Source organism: Stegodyphus dumicola, chromosome 4 (assembly GCF_044657685.1).
Source record: "Stegodyphus dumicola isolate Sdum_Otavi_A_Nest chromosome 4, ASM4465768v1".
NCBI lineage: Eukaryota > Metazoa > Arthropoda > Arachnida > Araneae > Eresidae > Stegodyphus > Stegodyphus dumicola.
This window is the reverse complement of record NC_140771.1, coordinates 46394420-46417198: the sequence shown is the minus strand read 5'-3', so window position 1 is coordinate 46417198 and position 22779 is coordinate 46394420. Positions and strand designations below refer to the sequence as shown.

General features: G+C 31.8%; 1 protein-coding gene across 4 annotated transcripts in view; it reads left to right on the top strand.

Annotated features, from left to right (window-relative positions):
* The window catches only part of LOC118182751 (maltase A2-like), a 682214-nt gene that overhangs the window by 646230 nt on the left and 13205 nt on the right, over positions 1–22779 (top strand). For 3 of the 4 annotated variants that reach the window (XM_085814803.1, XM_085814804.1, XM_085814805.1), the window contains one exon: positions 4720–4830. The exons of the other annotated variant lie outside the window; for it this stretch is intronic. In XM_085814803.1, coding sequence (XP_085670929.1) covers positions 4720–4830 — 111 coding nt within the window. The remainder of the gene's footprint in view (positions 1–4719; positions 4831–22779) is intronic. 4 annotated transcript variants of the gene reach the window in all.

Genomic DNA, 22779 nt, shown 5'->3' with positions numbered 1-22779 from the left:
ATGAATAGGGATATTACCTTTATTTCATTCATCTAATAATTAACTATATGAGTAGGAAGCAAGGATAATATCCTTGCCTGCTACATATACGTTAAGTTCATATTTCTTTAATTCTTAATTGTTTAAAATCAAATATGTATAAAATGCTCAAACTATGGAAATATTAGTTGCGTAAATTTCAGACGAATAATTTATTGTAAATTATCAATTTTCTACATGAAGAAATTTTATATTTAAATTTTAATTGAACTGCAAGTTTTAGTACATAGGTTAAGCTACGTTGTTTGGCATTTACTTCGAAATCAAGTTTTTGAAAACTTGATTACTCGCCGACATGATTGTCATATCGTACAAGTACAAGTATAAGGGGGACGGAGTACCAAGAATTCACCACTGGACATGCAGGTGTAGTCCTATAATCTTAGCTGCACCAAATCTGATGGAGAGCACCTGTCAACCCTCTTCGCCTACCATACGAGAGGACATTTTGTTCATTGTATATTGCATTGAGTGTTGTATTTTGAGTACCCCTATGCCGCACAGATACTATATACTTAAAACATCTCTGCCTTTTCTAAGATTTGAATTCGAGGCAAAGATACAGCCGCCTGGAGCTCTAACCGATCAGGGTAGCAAGGCCAAGCTTGTTCTAGCAAGCCGTCAACAGTGTAACTTGACAAATATATATGAGTTAGAATACTCATTAAGAATATACGTTGGCCTACGAAAAACTGTATTTATATCACATTAAAAATATTTCAACAAAGTATGTGCTCTCATGATACTTATGGTGCATTTCAGCTAACTTAGAACTATCGAATTTTGACCAAACCATAATCATCAGCGGTGCATAATTACGCTCATAAACCTGACTGCTTTCTCTAACAGTTCACCGCTATATTCGTATATATCGTATTTTGAAAATTAATTATATAACAAATTAAATTTACAGCCAGATATTAGCATCCATGATTCTAAATACTGACCGTCGTTCATCCAAAGCTTCGTATAAATTTAAGCTAATAGCTACAGATATATTTAATTTAAAGTGCAATGTATCAAAAGCAATAAAGCCAATAACACTGCCTCGAGCAACGTAGTAAACAACATTCAGCCAAATAATCTTGATTATGTCAGATCTGATACTGTTACCTCCGTGACAGCACTGCCCCATAATTTCCCTCGTGAGCTGAACTCGAAGAGACCCATTTGTCAGTGGAATGTTACGTTCTTGAGACATTATTGCAACTAAGTTTCACCGGCGTGGAGCTAAAGAGTGACCTTGTTGTGGAGCATTGAATGTAGTGATGTAATAATCGGCAAGGGATAACGCTTTGATGGCTATCTTAGTAGTTTGAAAGACATGTAAATAAATATCTGTCGCTTCTGTTTAAATAGATAGGAAACCAAAACGCTTTCTGCGTTTCCTAATCAGGAAATGCTATTGTTTCTACCAGCATTTGCTTCAAATTACATTAACAAAGAATATAAACTTGAATTTAAAATTAGTTTATGCACTTAACTTTGAAAATGACACTTATACGTAGATTACAATTTCTGCAATTAGTAAGTAATCCAAAGTTTTCAAGTTGCATGCAGTTTCTAATATTATAGGGAAAACGGGAAAGGTTTCACAAGCTGCCCTGACTTAAAGAAGAGGGTTCTGCGAGTCAAATGAAAAGAATATTGGGGTTTTAAAGGAAGAAAATTTAAACTATAGCTTATTGGAGCTCTGAGAAATAGAAATGGGATTATCACTCGACAAATATTTTCAGTTAAATCCTGCATTCAAGTAATAAGGCACCCTGCAATAAGTAAACTAAGATTTTTACTAACGACGGCTTTGGAATTGTTCGATTTACTGCAAAGCTTCGAGGGCTATCTGCATGAAGAAAAGGAAGCCTTCGTGAAGGACTTTCTAAGGGTAATTGGCACTTGGGGAAAACCACGAAAACGCACATTACTAATGATGTTCCACCAGCTGCCAAACAGTAAAAGCCCCTCAACACTGGTAGTTCAGCCGAGGCTCGAATCCCGTTAAACTGATTGACTACATGGGCAAATTAAAGTTTTCCATAAGAATAACGTGCATACGAGCCTAATTTCCTTAAAACATCCTACACAGGGCGTTCCTCCCTTGCCGTATAATGCCGAATGACGGAGGGCGTATTAGATAAATAATAATAGTTGTAATTATTACTATATAATTACTAAGCAAAATTCAATATTAGTACAGCCTAAGTACATTATTACTTCTTTATACTGAAGACTTCGCCTGTTTTCGAGTGGTTAAGATTGCTAAATACTAGAAATTCAAATTCATTTTCTTTAGCCTATATTTTCTAGAATACATAAACTCAGTATTGCTTTGCATATTCGCCTGAAAACTAAACGCTTATAATAAACTGAAGCCTTAAGTCTCGCAGTAAATGAGAGGATGAGCAAGTCTATTATTAAATCTCCCTCACTTTTTCTTCTACCTTCTCGAGAGGTCGATCATTTTTTGAGTGCCCATTTGCCACGTAAACACTATACGCTTACAAACATCGCGGCTTTCCGAGATTCGAACCCGGGCCCATCAGTAGGACACTCAGAGTCAGGATGACAGTCACTAGCCACTATGCCGGCTGGGCGACAAGGTAGTATAGCTACAGGTAGAATTTGGGCCAGCACTTCTGTAACGCCATAGGTGACTAAGGTACTGCTGAAGCTAGCTAACTGTTAAGCTTCCTTCCCCGTTTCCATTAAGAACATGGTAGGGAAGGAGGGAATTTATGTTCAGGAAAACGTTCTAAGTAAGAAAAACTAAACTGTATTCTCCACGGCTCGAAACTGCGACCTTTAAGCGATCGCGACAGACCCTCGCATCCGTCCTCCCTGGGCGTTCTCCATCAATATTGGAGTCCAACTGTCCAGTTAGTGCGACGGAACTGTAGCTATACTTCTAGTCGCGAAATTTTGTTGTCTCGCTCACCTCTACCTGCCCCTGTTTTCCCTACGATTTATTGCGCAATATTTGAATTCTGAGGAAGCCGTATTAGGAAACGCTGCTGTTTGAAAACAAATGGTTAATCACTATTAATGCCAGATTGATAAGCTTTGCATTAATGTAATTGATTTATACTGATAAGGTTTTTATTTAATTATGCTAGCATAATTGATAATGCATCCCTTCTTTTGTTTGGTTTAAATTTCGATGTCTAAATGTTTTCGTATTAGTTCTTATTTAAATTTTTTATCCGCCACTGGTGAATATACCTTAACTTCATGACAATATTTTTATTTATCACTTGGTTAGTCTAACTTTATTACATAACTTTGAAGAGACCATTAGGCATGCTGTTTTACAGCAGCAAAGGAGAAGAAAACGCAGTGTCCTTGCCGAGACTCAAATTCCATACCTTCCGATAGCTAGGCAAACTAACCGCCAAGAAAACTTGGTGAGGTCGAAGAAAATTCTTACATTCTCACCTATTTAAAGAGCGACTGAGGATGAAGGGTTGCCAAATTCTGGTGGTAACGGATTATTGTTAAGTATTTTTAGTTCGGGTGCTTCTTGAAGAATCCTAGAATTTTTTAGAAGCAGGAAAAATGATAAATCTCCGTTCCCTTCGCCGGGACTCGAACTAAGGACCTTTCGCTGCTAGCCGGATATCCTTTGCAAATGTACTACGAAGACACGTGATAAGGAGAATGAAAAAGGTTGCAAATTTTCATTTATAGTTATCATAATTATTATAGAATTGAGTGTATCTTAAAGGGGCTTTTATGCATTTATATAAAAATAATGACAGTTTGAAAATATAAGATATTTTTAAGATGTGCAATAAAGGAAAATATTAAACCATGATAAGCATTAAGACACAATAACACGCCGAATAAATACTAATTCAGAAGTCACATCTCAACACACTAAAAGGCACACTCTTGTTTTAGGAGATTATAAAAATTCTGTTGTCATTCCCTTCTTTCCATCAATTAGCTATAAAGTTGCACATATTTTGCAGAAATTTAACTTTCGGGTTGTTTATTCTCCCATCAATAAAATTCCGAGTTCCATACTCAAGGACCCCATTCCGGATATGAATTCCTGGGGTATTTATAGGATTCCTTGCCAGTGTGGTTTAATTTACATTGGCCAAACTAAGAGAGCCTTAAAATTTCGCGTCAAGGAACATGAGGCATATGTTAGAAAAAAGGAAACACAGAAGTCTTCTGTTGCTCAACATTGTTGGTCCGAAAACCACACTTTCAGTTTTTCTGCTGCCAAAATTATTCAAAAAACATCTTCCATTGGAGAACTGAATTTTCTAGAGGCATTTCACATTCATAAAAATCTTTCTGTTCTAGTTAACGATCCTAATTCCAATCCAAATTTGCCTTCGGCCTTTAAAGAAATTATGTTTTAGTTCTGGTTTCACCAACAGATGGCGCCACTTGCTTATTCTTGTCCAGGCTTTCTTATCTTATCTAATCATTATTTCCTATCTGTTTCATTTGCGGTTTTGCAGCTGAAGATGGTGGTTCGGTAAAATCATCGAAACTAGTCCTGTGAAAATTTTGTAAATATAACGCTGATTTTTGTTGTTTGACTTCTGAATTAGCATGATAAGCATTATTTCTAATAAACAATATGTAAAACATTACTGTTACAATGAAGTTTTTAATTTTTACCCTTAATGGATAGTTGTTTCCTTCATTTTTTTTTTTTTTTTTCAGCCTGTCTCCACATTCTTGGATATCTCCCTTGAAGTACTGATTAGGAAAGATAATTTCCAAGATCATCTGAACTTAACGTCTTACCTTCTTGCGGTTGCCTGCTTTTCTGAGGTTTAAATATCACTAGTTTTACAATAATAAACTTTAACAATGGTAAACACCTCATATTAAGAAAAAGTGGAAAAGCTGCATTTTAAAAGCCTCAAGTTAACAGATAAAAACAGAGGATTTAATAAAATTAAAACTAAATTAATAAAAAAAAATTCATTTGCGAAAGCCGTTTGCTTCTCTATTTCGTGTCCGAGCACAAAATGGTATAATAAAAATATTAAAAGTGTAACATCACTTTAAAAGATTACCGTTTGAATAAAATTGTATAAAAAGCAATGTAAAAAGGCGATCCAGTCTGTGCATTACCATAAAATTTAGCTATTATTATAGAAAAACAATATTTAACTAAATTTCATTTTTATGCAAACGATATTGTGTATAAGAATCAAAGTAATAAATCTTGTCATCAATTTTTTTTTTTTGTTTGTTTTTTTTTTTTTTTTTGTTTTTTTTTTTTTGTTTTTTTTTGTTTTTGTGTGTGTGTGTGTGTTATGAAGCTATTTTTTTTTTTACCCAAATTATGTAAAATAACATTACTAAAAACGAAGTAAAACAGCTCTTTACATAAATTCAGTTATCATTTTGATGAAGGATATACTTTTGAGAATTTATCGATTGGTGAAAATTCCGATATTTACGAATGTCTTTGAAAGAAAACCCTGTGACCTTAGAAGTTAATCATTTTTATTAACCCTCCAAGGAGTTAATAATCAATTTTTAAATACTGTTTTTACATATTTTAAAATCAAACTCTTTTTGTCCTCCTTTTATCACTGTTTCAATGAAGATGTGAATATTATTTTATCATACAGCATCATATATTGATATATTGTTATTTTTCCCTGTATTATATTATTAATGAATTATAAAATATAGAAAAAGCGATATTTAGTTTATAAAAATCAAAATTATCTGCATTTGCTACAAATATTTTAGCAATAAGAAAATAAATCAATAAATAAAATAACATTCAATTGTTGTTATTTTTTTGCACACATGTGAATACGTAATGTGATAAATCAAATAGTTTGTAGTTTGAAAAATCATCAAAATAATTTTTATCTACATAAAAATCGCATTTCATTACAAACATAAAACATATCTAAAAACCAGGAATGACTATTGAGTACTAAAAGAAACGCCTTATTTATTATTTTCCCTACAACAGTAAAATTATTTTAACTGTACTGTAAATATGTTTAATATAACGTTAGAATCACAGCAATAGTAACAAAAATTTATAATTTCCCGAATTACCTAGGTTCTCGCATTAGAGGAGCAAAATATCATGTATGTGAAAGACGAATGACAAATATTCTACAATTTTTCAAATATGACACTTTAGGGAGAAAGACTTTTCAATCTACTAAAATACTATTTCAAAGAAATTCATTAATTCCATACTCCTGAGATATACAAAGCTTACAAACACTATCCCTCCTGAATCTGAAGATTTTGCTATACTAACTAAGGAAACTTCTCCAAACTAACTAAAAGAAACTTTACCAAACTAAGCGCAGCTAATCTATTCTCTGCGATATCTTATCTTTGGTGGTAGTATCAATGTTTCTGCCCCTCCTCCTTCCCCTCTCCCCTCCCCGAACGAAAGGGATTGTTCTGTTCTCATAACGAAGAAGACAGGTTGGTTAATCCGGTAACGAAACACTGTCTGTTGATTGAGACCATCTCTTCTAACTTTCGTCGACTGTCAACGACATATGCCTAAAGATATCTGAGACGGAAGGTGTTTTGTTTGGACAGCTGTGCAAAGAAATCTCGGAATATATATTTTTCCCGTCTCCCAGATGCTCTCAACATTCCCTCTTCGTCAGATAGACGCTTTTGTGAGAATCCATCTGACGGGAGGCAGACATCTTTTTCCCTCGTTTAGTATGCGGTATTCGCGACGTCGCATGTTGGCAGCGTCGTAAGGAACAGAAAAGAAAACTACTTATCCAAATTCTGATCTTTGTTGATGGGGGAAATGGAAGTATTTTTTATTATTATTATTATACAGCATAGCGCCAAAATCACAGTGGAAAAGAATTTTCGAGTCATTCAAGATTCTTCCATTAACAAGATTGAAAATTGAGTCTGGTTTTCACAAAGCCACCTGATGTAAAGTTTCGATTAGGGAAATATTTATCATTCTTTTTTAATGTTCTTCAGTCGGTTTTCTGTGACAAGATTTTCAGCGGGACGCACGTCTGTTTTAAAATGCCTCATCTTTTTGCCGGAGAATACTTAAATGTGAATAAGAAGTTTCAGAAAAGTTAAAAATTTTTATTATATTTAAATGAACGTATTTCCTAGCAATGAGTTTGGTGAAAACAAAGGATCAATAACTAAACATAATCTTTCTTAAAATCTTGCTCCAAGATTTTTAAACCTCATGTTCCTATTACTAGTTCTTTCTTCTGTAAATTTTTATATCTCACAGAATTTTTGTACATCACGTACATTTCAAATCATTTATGGATATTAATGAATTGCATCATCATAGTATAAGGTATTTCTCCCACTTTCCTAGCGTGCCTTCGTGGTGTAGTAGTTCTGTACACTGGGTTGGTATTCCAGAGGTCCGTGGTTCCCGGCGAGGGCGGTTGCTATTTTTCATCTTTCTGCTTCCAATTAACCAAATGACTCTACAATTGGCGCCCGAATTAAAATGGTTGTGCATGATGATTCTCCGCACCCAGGATTTGGCGACTAGGTTCCCTAAAACCCTAGTCGCCGAGTGGGGTAGTGGTTCTGCACATTGGGCCGGTATCCAAAATTCTTTGAAATATCTAATTCATCCTAAAGTCTAACTCTTCATTGAATAATCACATAGCCACATTTTCACTTCAAAAATCCTTTGAAATATCTAATTCAACCTAGGCTCTAACTCTTCATTGAATAATCAGAGTATCTATAATTTCTATGTGCTTACTTTTTTTCAACTGTGAGCAATGTTAGTATATCATCTTCAAGTAAGTATTAGTATTGTATCATAAGGGTTCTGTTACGCAATTTCGAGATATAAAATATTACTTTAACGTTAATAAGATGACTGAAATTCCATTTCTATCATAACAGCAATGTAATAAAATTTTACAAGCAAAACTCAATATTTGCTTGATATTAATTTTAGAAACTACGAAAGTATCCAGCACACAAGGCTTTTGTTTAAACGGATAAAATATTCCTTAGTTTCTTGGGTAAAATACTGGATTTAGAAACATGTAATCTTTCATCAGATTTTTATTATTACACTCTGCCGCGCTACCAAGGAATTTATCTTTGCTAACCCTGAGACGTATTATTAATTCAAGGCAGCATATAATCATTAATTGGTTTTCTGAATTAAGATTGCATTTATCGTATATTTTGACGTATACCGCGCACCAATGTGTAACACGTATTGCCAATTTCAAATTACAGTTTTTTAATTTTTAGGTATCTTCTCTTTTCACTCTTTTCTTTAGAAATTAAAAAATATATGTGCAATGCTCTTATCTTTTAAGGTCATTCATTCGATGATTTATCCCGGACTTCGAACACTGGTATACCATATTGAAAAGTGATAAATGGAACAATATATGTGTGGAGGAAATTCTTGAGAGAATAATTATGTTATTCTATGGTTTCGAGTAAAAGGGGGACATCATTTGGAGTAAGAATGCATTTCCTATCGAATAATTCTTGGAATTAGGAGTCATTTGTTTTCTCTTTCTGTAGTCATTTCAAACCGTGATTTTGAAAGGAACATAGAAGGCATTAATATGGCACATTTGTTTTAATTGAAATACAGTTGATCAAAGTGTTCTTTTTAGTATTAAATATGGTTCCTATCAAACAAAACAAGCACAATGCTGGTTTCAAATGCAAAGTCATTCAGTTTGCGAAAGAAAATTAAAATCGTGTTGCAGCAAAGACGTTTGGTGTTGACGAAAGCTCCATACGTGGAGTGGAAGAAAAATAAGATTACAAAAATTAATATGCCAAAGAATAAATGTACTTTGCATAAAAGAATAGAGAAATGTCCAGTCCTGAAAGGGAGTGTTGTAAACTGGGTCCTAGAAAATGAATAAATGAATTCTTCCATCAGAATAAATAAATTTTGACTAGAAACAGAGTACTTTTATTTACTTTAAAGTGTATTAAAAAGAACGCAAATGAAAATGAAACTCTTAAAGCTATTTTGGATTAGTGTAGTCGATTTATGGAATAATTTAGTTCTATGAGAAAAAAAAACAAATGTTTCCCAAAGGCGTCTGAAAGATTTGAGCAATAAACTCATGAGTTTCTAGAAGTACGTTATTAACCGACGAAAGAAAAAAAAATACCCTCACATATTGGAAATAGGGATGAAACTCTATATACTTGATATGATAACAAATAAAAAAGTAGATGTGAAAAGAAAACAAAAACAGGTCCGCATAAGAAAAATAAAAACAAGTTACGAAAAATCTCATATCATAGTGTAATGCTTTCCTGCTTAGCGGACGGTACAAAATTAAAACCCGTGGTTGTTTTTAAAAGAAAGACAATACCGAAATGTAATTTCCCAAATGGTGTTTTCGTTCGTGTTCACATGAAAAAATAGATGGGCTAAAATGGTGTGAAACTGTGGATCAGAAATGTTAAGCGATGTAATACCTTAAAGAATCCGAGAATTCTTTTAGTTTGGGGCATGGGAGTTTCCATCTAAAGGATAATACAAAGAAATTGTTAAAAGAGTGTAATACATAGATGGCAGTTATTCCAGGCGAATTAAATGCCATTAGTTCAGGATTTAGATATGTGTGTCAATAAACCTCTCAAAAAAGTTTAAAACGTCAGTTGAATATGTGGGTGTAAAGGTGAAAAAGCATTTACAAAAGGAGACCAAATGCGTCGTCATGCCAGTCTAGGAATAGTGGGTAATAAAAGCATGGAATGAAGTTACACCTGACTTAATTCAAAAGTCATGTAAAAACAAAGTCATGTATATATCTAACAATCTAGGTGGAACGGAAGATGATTATTTATTGAAAAATTAGAGTAGCAATGATGATGAAGATGCAACAGACTTCGACGGTGTGCTTGAAGACGAAAATGACGAACTTTTCATGTTATCAGATAACAGATATTTTTAAGTTCATTAGGTATGTCATTTCTTTTAATTAAAGAGCATTTAGGTACATGTAGAAATCTAGTTTTTGTATTCTTGTATTTTCCTTATTTTTGAATCTTATTTTTATATCCGGCGTATAACTCTGACCTGTAAATTGCTATCGTATTTTCTGCATTAAAAGTGCTCGTTATTAAAGTTTTTTGTGTTACAAGTGCGTTAAATATACGGTACTTAATTAAACAATTTAAAAATAACTTAGTTACTTTAAACAATTTAAAAATAACTTAATTATATTTTTATTTATTTATATCTTAATTTTACGTTTTCATAAAACATTTAAATGTTATAATTTAGAGCGAAAAGATATATTTAAAAAATTGTAGTATAGTTTAGATATTTATTTATAGCGGAAAGCATTATTCTGCAATGTTATTGCTCCTGAATATAATGAGCATTTTTATAAAGATTTACGCCGTAATTAGTAGCATATATTTCTGTCGCCGTATATTAAGTAGCTTTGCTATAGAATTGCTGCAAGCTATTTAAAAATGAACTTGCTATGTACTTTCCATTTATATATTTTTATACTTTATTTTATTTTCTTGGAAAAGTTCTTTCAGTATGTAAGTAAATATGGGAACAAACAAATATAAATATGGAAAACTATGAAAAAAGGTACCATTTAAGTGAGTATATTATAATAGTTAATAAACAGATAATTACCTGAAAATGTTTTTTTTTAATTTTCTTACTTAACGCTTTTAGCTCCTAATTATATTTGTTCGCTTTTAGCTCCTACTTATATTTGTAGATTTTTCCTTTATATAATTACCTACATTTAATTTACATAATGTATTCTGTCGTTTTCACGTGTAAGTGATCAGGCTGGTCATGATATATCAGATTTTGTACAATCTTGATTTCTGTAATGTAGTTTATATTATATGTTTTAAGTTATTCAGTATCTCTTTAATGCAGCCCATATTTAATTCCGTAATTATATCGTACTAGATTCATGCCATGTTATATTAGGAAGCATTCAGACGTTTCTGTGTGTACCTCTCCTGTATTACTTGGCTCTTTTGCGCTTGTGTAATACTAGAATGATATTAATTATTTATTCTATTTACTGTCTGCTTTTCAGATAGTTAGCAAATTGAACTACAGAAACTTAGAAATGCTATTAGGAAAAGCCTTTTAAGAGTACGGAAAAAAATGAAAAATAATTGAATCAGAAAGAATATGAACTTTGTTGCTAGGTAATTCAATTTAAACAACTATTTCCATTTTTTGATAAATCGATTAATTACTCTATTGTCTGTAAGTAGTTCAGTAAAAAGATCAACGCTGTCAAAAATGTAAATATGTTAAGAAGATAGACGATGAGATTCACCTATTGCACCGCTAGGTAGGGAAAAACGTGTGCTTTTAATTTTCCTTTACATTCAAAGTCAGACTGCACTTTCCCCTAATTGACATGTTAATATTATTATCGTGCGTTATAAACGATGTAAAATTAGTCCATTTGCACTGCTGACGAGCAGGTGTCTCATGTTTAAACAATGTAATAACCCCTGTTAGCAATGCTGCGTTGCCAATTAAATCTAAAACAAAGTATCCTAAAACTGTTAAGTAATCTAGGCAAATTTAGGCATTTAAAAAAACTAAGCGTATTTTAACAATAGAAATTTTAAGCAAGGAAATGTGAAAAAAAAATCTTTTACTGCATTCTAATCTTTTAAACAGCTTTTTTCTTTTTATATTTTACCGTTTGTAAGATTTTAGTTCTTTGTAACTTTCTGTTTAGTCACTGGGAATAAAAAAAATTATTCTTCGCTTGGCGCATAAAATGGTAATTATAAAAAAGAAAAATGTATACTGATTTTAATGACTCCACCTAGTATAATTTTATAAAAATGTTTAATATTTTTAATTAGATATGTCATGAGTGAAATTCATTTTCATTTAAATCAATCAGATTTAGTCGTAGAAGAAATAGTAATAAGTAAGAAAAATATTGTTAAGAATTGCGGGTATTGCTTTAAAATCGTTTGATTTTTTATCTGATGTATTAGATGCCACAAATTATCTAGTCATGTGTCAAAGTAGCTGCTTATTTAAATTTTAATAGCACTTCTAGTTATTTGTTTTAAGATGCAACTAGTATTTCGGTATCGTCATTTATAATGAAACACAAATATGATTTTATTCTTTTCTCTTATTGTCATAAGAGGCTAAAGATAGTACACCACTGAAGCCCAAACGTATATGGTAGTTTAAAATCAGATGACAAAACAACCTTCCAATGGCGCCAGATATTTAATAAAAATTGTGGATATTACCGTAGATATTTAATACTAGATTTCGAGGACAATCTTATATAAATCCTTTTCTACAGGCGTGATGATATTTTGCAAAGGGAAGAGCTGAAGGATGAAATTTATGGAGAATTTAATGGGTAGAGCAAAAAGAAAGTAAGCATAGAGGAATTTTTGTGGAAAACAGTGATGAAACATGAGAACAATTATATAAAATTTTGTAAGAATGGGAAAGAAGAGGATTTAAATAAATATCATTATCCCAAGATAAATTTATGTGAATATCTTAGTTAATTTTTTTTAATTTTATGATAGAAATTTTGTAAACGTTTTAGAGGAAATTCAGTTTACCAACTGAAGGAGCTTTGCGGATAATTTTCGAAGGTCCATATTCAAAATGGTATTAAATGTTGTTTCAGTTAGTCGAATTTGGATGTTTTGAAATTTTCTTCAAGTGGAATTGAATGTTAGCTCTCGACGAAATACATTAAAAATCATCGCTTTCTCTCTAAGTCAGAGCTCTTAAATTCGATTAAGCGAAATATGGGAAAAGGTGAAATTTTTTCGAAGATTTCGGAAATATTTTCCGTTGCATTGCACTCGGTAATACGACCTGAGATCAGATTCTTGTGGGCTGATTCAATGGGTGTTTCCCCATACATACCTGAATGCAAAGTAGTTTTCCTCTTGAAAATCTTCAACGAAGGAATTATAGCCTTCAGAAAGTATGCCTAGTGTATTTTGCCAAAACCTAAACTTCGGTACAATATTATTCCAAAACTATGAAAGTTATGCCTAAACTTTAAAAAAATCTTTTGTTTTTGTAAAACTCTTTAAATACACAATAATCTGTACTTTCGTATGTACGGTTTGGGTCATTTATTATCTCCCATAAACAATTTCGCTGTTGCTGTTTTATATATTTAAAAAAAGTTGAAAAGTGGTAAATTTTAAAATGTGCTTGTAAAAATTGTAATTTATTTTAGAAATGCGATTTACGGATTAACAGTAATAAAGTAAAATTCAGCTGTTTGACATTCTGAATTTTTACTCTGCATTTTAAGTATTTAATATATTTTGAGAAATTAAAACAAAGTACTTGTAATTTTCTTACATTACCTAATATTTTCATGCTATATTACTGTTGCTGAAAACAGTTTAGCAATCTCAACGAAAACATTTTATCAAATTTTATTTATATTTTCAAGTTGATGTATGCTATTTAATTGCCCGTCAGAACTGTATGATCCCACGTCATTACACGCAGCCTGTTTCTAAATTAAAAACACGATTAAAATTTTAAATGTTTTTATTTCAAACTTGTTTCAACACTTTTACACATTAAAATAATTTTATTACATATATATATATATATATATATGTAATAAAATTACATATAATATCCTGTAATAAAGACTACAGGAATATATATATATATATATATATATATATATATATATATATATATATATATATATATATTCCTGTAGTCTTCAATTAACTGTGTAAATATATTGGTATGGATATCTATGCAGACTTCTAGATGTTTATTAAATGCAGATTGCTGAAACTTTTGTTGACTTAAATGTTTTTCACTCGAATATTTTAATTTGTTTGTTACTTATTTAACTTCCACAGTAAATATATTTCCTTTATTATATTTTATCACTTATTTCCTTTCTTTATCTGGAATTTGGTTTTGGTGAGTATGTGATTCTACTTGATAAACAAAGATTGCATCTTTTTCTCTAGCACTTTGTCCATTTCATGATTTCAGAAATTTGTAAAGGTTACGAATTTCTTCTCCGAATGAAACACCCTTTATGTATTTTCCAGAAACGATATTTCATGTTAAATGCTTAAAATGGTCAAACAATAAATAACATTTGTTTTTTCTTATTGCAGTGTCATATGTGAAATTTTGTTTGAACCCAAGTTGTAGTAATAGCGTCTAATTAGCTGTGAGTTGATAGTTTGTAAAGCTTGACATTTTCCTGTGTAAGCGAAAGAATATTTATTCTGCATAAAACAGTACTTTTCAATGTGTTTCGAAGCACGTGAACTCACAAAACTTTGATAAAGCAAAAAATATCTTATGTAACCAATCACAAACAATAAGCAAGTTACACGAAACTTTATACTGTGTAGGGATTTATATTTATTTTAACTAACAATTTAAAGTTTTATTTGAAACTTTCCTATAAGCCTTCATTCCCCTAATTGCCAGTGCCAGAATAGTTAAGTGTTGTAGCGCGTGAACGAATGCAAATTTTCTATTTTGAAGGAAGTAGTTAAAAGCCGAGTTTCGGTAGGAGAAAGAAAGAGTTAGGCTCTAGCTGTCGTCTCTGCCGTAGGCATGTTTGCTTATTGGTGGTTCAAGTGGCTTGATTCCGTTGCTTTTGCTGTCACTGGCTTAGAAAGTGGTTGAAGTTACGGGATCTCGCTGAGCCCTGTAGGCTAGTTTTATTACTTGTTAATATTTCAACTTTTAGTTTCAATTATCTGACTTTCAGTTGAGGCGACATTTGTTAGCGTCGAGTTGACGCATTGTAAATTTTAAAGAGTTAATAAAGGGTACGTGAACCCTTCTCCTGTGTAGTTTTCTGCGTTTCCAGTACACAAACAGATGTTCATTAACTGGACTCTACAACTGTAATTATATCTTTCAGTCCAACCTATTAAGTCCAACCTGTTATTGATTTGCTTTAATATCTGACAAATGGTTTGTTATTCATAACAAGAATTTGAAAAGTACATTTATTGTCCTTAATTAAATTTTAAGTTCTTCGACATTCTTGTCGTTGTGTAAGGAAACAGTAGCTTTATATAGAGAAAATATATTTATACTTAAAATTTTTAAAAAAATGCCAATAACCTTTACTTATAGCTCTAACACATGAAGGGCTTTCTGCTGCAGTTCTCCCTTATAAATGCCTGAAATGCTGCAAGGAATGGAAATTCTCATTAGCGCAAGATTACTTGTCATGTGTGAAACGAGCTTTCCTTCACCCCAACATTCGAGGCATTAGATAATGCGTTTGGATGACTAGATGGCATCGATTAAATCTCCTCACCACGCATTCACTGTGAGAGAACACGGCAGATAACATCCAACTAAATATTGTACTCTCCGAGAACAAACTTTTGTTGATTGAAAATTGACTGCCTATCACAATATGCTAAACTTAACGCACTAAACAAAGTTATCATTTCATATATATGCTTTAGCTCGATAACGATGTAAGGAAAAAATTCTTCTTTTTGATTATTCCGTGGCAAAACAGTGTTATTTAAAATTTCATGCAACAGCTTAACAACGCATTACAATTAAATTACGCAACGGATATTAAATTTTATAGCATATCTGTACGGACTACTCCGTACCAAAAGCGCATCACGGTCGACTAGAGGACCACAAGATTAATGCGTAGTATTTTGTCTAAACCCGCGATAAATTCTGATTAGAATGTTTTAGCATATATTCTCTGTTTTGTGGCGGTATTGTCACATTTTGTTGAAGATACTGTCAAAAGTATCCTTGATAATGTTCTGCATGACAGATATTTTACTGATGGAGGTAATCAACGTTGTTTACATTCAAATATGTCTTCCCTGAGCTCTGGATATTATGCCCAAGTGAAGTGTTGCAATAAGATGTAAATGTCTACCATGTCAGTCAAGTTGGAAACATCCAGTTTTTATGAAATATATTTAGAAATATAATGATTTTCCTCTTATTTCAATAAAAATAATATTTAAAATCGGATGCGTATTTTATATGTATTCTTTAAATGTTTGACGGAATTATGAATAATTCTTTACAATTTTTCATCATTATTCGACATTAAACATTGCATAATCTAAATGTTAATCGCAGCATGCAAAATAATGAAGTAATTCTAACTTTTGTTTTACGTTGTTAAAATTGTTATTAAATTTAAATCTGTTCTTTTCAATGCACAATAGCTTGCTTCAGAAAATTGTTCAAAGTAGTCTAACGAGAAGAAGAAACACTGTAGGCTTAATTTTTACGAAACATGATTTGACTGATTTTCGTATTGCTGCTTGATATAGTTAATTGTTTAGTTTAATCTATCAAAACTACAAATTTCATACATCTTTATTCACAGTGCTAGAAGAGTTTGTAATTACTAAGAAGAGTTGGTTAGAAGCCATTTATATTTAGTAACGAATTAATTTGTAACGGAACTCTAAAAAAATATTGAGTTTGATATGAGTTGTCATTATATTGCCATTGATAGTTTTATACTTTAATTTTGATTTTATAATTGTATTAGTTTAGTGAAGCAAGCTTGATTTCATCTACATATTAATACTATGTTTTATAAGCAGCTGATAAGTAATAGATTGTTACTTAAAAAATACTCTAGCTCATTTCTGTTAAGACGGTTAATCAAAAACCTTATGGTTTCAAAACAGGTATAGTATGAGTGCGTAGTTTTTATGGTGGATTTTGCTACTTGATCAAACGAATAATTGTTAGTGTCATAGTATCTATGTGATTTTGGGCATGAACTGATTGAACTTTAAATATAATATAGAATTTGTAATTAATAATTAGAATTGTTAATTTTTAAATTTAGGAATTTTCCTATTTTTATTTGCGTTCATTTTCATTATTATTAGCTCAAAGGGCTTTAGCCCAGAAGGGCTATTCATTTCGTTTCGGCATTTCGAGTTGAAACTTTTATAGTCTGAATCCCTTTTCAAATTGCTGCTACCAAATATTATCGCCCTGTATTATATTTAAAGAAATTAGATAATGAAAAATCTGCATGCATGTTGTATGTTTCTCGCATTGCGATAAAAGAACGGTACTTAAAGCCATCACATTTTTAATAATGTACATCTCCACCAGAGTATGGGCTTTGGGAAGCTATAATTTGAAATTTGGAATTTGGTTTATTGCCAATTTCCTACTTTCTAAAACTTTAATAACAAACTCGATGATTTCAAAGCGAGCAATGGCTACACTGCGCCAAAAAAAGGCATTTTTATCTCCAGCAGGCGAGATTGTGTATCAGAAATTCTAAAGATATGCTCTTTTTAAATTATTTTGCGATATTGCTGTTGAATTGAATTTTATGGTTTACGGGAATTGAATTTTATGAATTTTATGGAATTTATTGAATTTTATGGAAAAGAGCGTGATATTAAGATACACAAAACGTTAAACAAAACTCCCCCTTTGAAAGTAATATAAAATCTGAAAGCTTTCATACTTTTTGTTATTTGTTATTTTTATATGATTTGATTTATTTCTTAATGCATTTTAATTAATATGATTTAAAAAATTATACGACAGAGCCCTTTTTTTCGATCTGATGTTGGTAACATCATAGATTAAAATTAAATTTCGAAGGAAATTTTGCTGAGGTTTACAAAACATAAAAGCGGCAGTAACTATTGATGCAATAGAGTAATAAGGTATCCTGCAAATTAATTAACTGCATATTATATTTCTAATAAATGTTTTTCGTTATAATTTTTTTTTAAAATATGTATTAAAAAATTGCAAACATATTCTAAACAATCTGTACTCAAACCTTCTTTGTTTTCTTTAGAGATAAATATGAAAGAGTTTTAGATAGCATTTTACAGATGGATAATCGCATTAGAATAAAGTTCAACTCTCTCATCGGAAAAAAGCCCCATACGATTCCCATTTTACATACTCGTTCTTTCGATCTTAATTTCTAAAAAACATTCGAAACAAACTATGAAATTAAAAGATCTTTAATGATTGCTATAAATCATGGTTCTAATTTAAGAAATGAATCGTTAAAGATAGGGTTTAGTGCAATGAACATGCTTAAGCCCTTGATATTGTTTATTTCAAAAATAAGAAGTGTAAAATTTTTGATGCCCCCCTGCCACAGAAAAGGAAATGAGAAAAATATCTAACATTGTTGAGTTACTGAAAAACAAATCCATCTTCAGTTAACAAAATTTATCTCAGATAGAATTAATTAAAAATTTTCATGACAAAAACAATATACTTTCCCGACGTGGATGTTATTCGGTGGCGCTGAGGAGGTCTGGATGGCGTTGCTAGTTCGAGGGGTAGTTAGGTGACATTAGAAAAGAAGTGGATAATAAGAACATATTAACTTAAACGCTCTTGGAAAAAACATTTAAATATATTAATTAATTAGTTCTATAAGTACTATAAAGCTACGCACCTTTAAAGTTCAAAGTCATACCAAATTATGTCAGCCGATCATAAAGTGATCCACGTAGCATGTAATTCCAATTTTTTGTTCCATGAGGAAATGAAATTTCAGCCTAATTTTCTAAAACAAAGACAACAATTAGTGTCTATACTTGCAATGCTATCCTTCTACGCCCAAGTAGCATGTTGTTTCAATGTACAAACCACTCAGCATATTCTAGGCAGGAATATGTTTTGTGAGGATCATCGCAACACAATCCTTAAAATATCAGTAACCATATCCAGTCTAGTCGCATGTTGTATGATGTGTTTTAATTGACAATTTAATGGATTACGTGTACAATAAATCTTAAACATTTTTGCGCATTTTCAATTAGTGCTTCTAGATTACAATCAAAGGACACTGGCATTACCTTGCCGAAGGTAATCCTAATATGTCCTTGCGACAAAAATAGGGCAATGAATACCTTGAAAGGAGGCAGTTAACCGAAAACGTTTGGTATACTATGGGATACATAAATACCTTGCTATTTATACGTTAATTTAAATGAGTTGGTTTCAAATTACTAATTATAGAAACGGTACAATTCGAAACTTCAGGAAATTCAAAATGGCCTTTGAATAAGCATTCTTTTCTTCTCTTTTTAGTTTAAAATGAATAATTTTAACAACTTTTTTCTGTTAATGATATTGTGTGTCGCAGATGCTCTTCACTTGCACCCTAAAATGATTTATGGAAATAAGGAACAACTTTCTAATCTTCTGAGCGCTCTTCATAGAAGGCACGTATGTTGATTGCATATTTAATAAAACATGCCACAGGATCTAAATATTTGTACTTAGAATATTCCAGTCCTAAACAGGAGCCAAATGTCTGAGACAATATTCAAACAATATTTTGCTATTCTGTTCAAAGCCAGTCTGTTCTTTGCATATAAAATTGTGTTGTGAAAAAAAAATCACCCCAATTATGATTCCAAATCCGTGCAGTTTGATGAAATTAATCTTAACTAACAAAATACTTTTTATACCGCCTCTGGCTTCTCAAGAATTAATTATTCCATATCCGTGATTTTTAACGCTCTAAATTTGATAAAACGGACCTCCGAGACGCGGCAGCTGTGCAAACAGTTTCTCTCGCTTTACCATGGTCAAAAATTCGGTCCATTTACTACATGAAGCAGTAAAAGCCTCCTCTTTAACCTCAAAGAAGGCGACAGCTTCGCTCTAAACAAAATTTTATCGCCTTTATACATCGGCGGATAAACGCACTTCTGCTTTCTCTGACGTAAAACTCAGTTTCATTTATATTCATTGTCCTATTAGCGTAAACAAGGTTGAAAAAAATGATCGTTTGTTTTGGGTTATTGGTTCTTCTTAAGAAAGCGCCCGGGGAGGTTTCTTCCTAATATGACCTCCATATTAGTAGTAGCTGTAGTAGCTGCAAGAAGTAATTCAGTTTTATTCGTTTAACGGTTAATTAAATTTTCATGCGGTAATAACTCGCTGGAACCGTAACCCTGTTATTATCTCCCCTGTTCCTTGTATTTGCCTTTTTTGTTTAGTTTTGTGCCATGTGGTTCTCGAGTAATATTGTTTTGCCATCTCCTTTCCTTTTATTAGCTACAATAAATTATTGTTACGATCCACGGTTCATGTTGTGAACTGTGTTTATGGTTTTTGTTTTCCTTGTAGAATATTATTATGTGACTGGTCATCGAATGATATCTACTTTAATAAAGGATGTGTTAACTCAATTCATTAGACAGCTTTCTGAACAATATACAAGTTGTAGTTATACACTCTCTGCGCTCTCAGACAGAAAACGTACAGTTGCAGACTATTCCTAAACCCTACTTTAAATGAACTGTAGCAGACTTTTTATTATTATGAACCGTTTTTACAAAAACCGGAAAGTAAATGTGATGCATTTAGATTGTCGGAATGCAGTCTCTGCTTAACATGTAACCAACTCCTATCGCCTTTAAAACACTGCTTCTCAAAGCGTCTTTCGAAAGTCCTTTTGGGGACGTTAAACACTGAGGAAGCAGCGGAAAAGCTTTTAGTTTTGAGAGTATTATTTATAATTAAGATAAATACCATTTACCCATCAATTTCAAGTTAGAATAATTCAAGGAAATACGTTTAAATGAAGTGGAGCAAAAAAGTATGTCTAACTAAATAGACTAACTAATCGACTAAATAGACCGTACAAACAAGTCCATGTTGTGTCTAACTCAGATGTTTTAGAGAAGCAAACGTGAAAGATGAATTCTGCTTTTCCTGTAAATCCAATATTCGATATTCTTCTGACTTCTGAATATTTTAAGCATATACACCACGAAACCACACACGAGGTAATGTGATAATTCTTTATACCATCATCAAATCATAAAGTATGAAAAACGGCTTCATTCATACGACAGTATCATAGCGAATGAAACAAATTAGTTTATAGCAATAGCTTAGTTTAGTACTGAAATAATGACGAAATTTAAAAATTCATTTAGATGCAAGCATTAGTATTGTTTTCAAGCTTTAATTATATATTTACTTTTAATAATATGAATTATAGGTACTGTTTGCTTTACTACGTAAACTTTATCACATGTAGCAAGCATCTACTGTGCATTTAACGAATTCAACCTTACAAGAACAATTTCCCTTTTATCTCTATTAATTACAACAACTCTAGTGTTTCAGGTGTTCAATCAATCTTTCTGCTGAAGTAAAGTATTAGAACCTCCCAGTAACATCATTCGTTATTAATCACTAAAAGGAGCATAACTCACTCAAAGTGTTTTATTGATGGCAAAGTATGTTTCCTAGTTACGGCAAGAGTTGAAGCTTTCTTTAGTGTTACAGACCAACGTCCTCAACTTGCTGTGTTGCAGAAACATAGTTATTTATCAGATTAAACTATGTGTACTTCACGGATAAAGTATATAGTTGGAGAAGTACATATTAATTACAGCAGAGTTTCTCTGTGCATAAGAAACTAGTTTCTTATGTTCAGAGACATGAACACGCTTTTAACAACATTGCTAACATTATCTTCAACCATTATTTTACAATATTAATGACGGTAAATATAAAGTAACTTTCTCATTTATTATAACACCGTGAATGAAACGAAATGTGTTTGCATTTTGTTTGAATGAAATTTATGTCTAGTATGTCTTAGGTGTTAATGGTTTCTCTTGATTATTTCGAGCTAAAATATTTAAATCTTAACTTTATCTTAAATTAATGTTTAACTTTTTAATGCATTCGCCTCACACTTGTTCGGGAGAAATGGGTAATAACTGACCGAACCTATCAGCCTTTTATCCGTTTTATCTTGCATATTGTTCTCGAGGGTTAACCACAGAGTTTAGACCGATATTGCACCCAAAAACGAAGAGAAAGGATATTTAAAAACATAAGATTTATCCGTAAACGAATCCTCATCTTGATGTTCAAGCCCATATAACGTCTAGAGGGATTCTAAAACTTAAAATTATGATACGATTATCAATTAATATTTACTATTTTATGATATCAATTAGTAGTTATTTTAGGTGTACTGATATCACTTTTTAATGCATTTGGTGCATCCACTTGTAATCCTGTTTACCAATTCAATTATAAACTTAACAGCTATACGCATGCAGCTAAATGGTTTTTTAGTACACTAAGATTTTAAAGGATAAAAGATGATAATAATTAAAACTTCATTTATGCTTTCGTTCCTAGACAGAAAATGTACTAGTCATGCATGTGATTTCTTAATTTTTTACATATTTAACTACGCAGTTTCTTCTTTGAAAACCAGTTAGTTTCTTAACGAAGTACTTTCAGAATGATTCAACAAGGCAGAAATTTCTCGAGAGAACTTTGTGTTTTCTATAAAAATTTGTTATTTACTTTTATATTTTTTTAATTAAACAAACATCCCTTGTGGTATTTCCTCGATAAAAAATTCTTAATTAGCAGCTCTAAGTTTTAAATCTGTATATAAAGAACTGAAAACTGCATTTATTGAGATCATGTTAGTTCGCCATGTTGAAAAATGTTTCGCACTTAATTAATGAATGCTCAATACGCATTTGATACAGCTGTTACAGTACCGTTCTAGAAACGAATCACTCCCGATTAGATATTCGATAAGGGGAAGTTGGAACGTCTTATAGAGTGGCGATTGGTGATGAGTAGCCAGTAACACTTGTCTCTCAACATCTGCAAATCCATTCGCAGTTTGATGCTTCCACGAGGACAGATGACCATAGGTACTAGTATCAAAACGAACCAAAATTCATGCTGTCAGATTTGAATTATTCCAATTCTCCGCTTAGATGGAA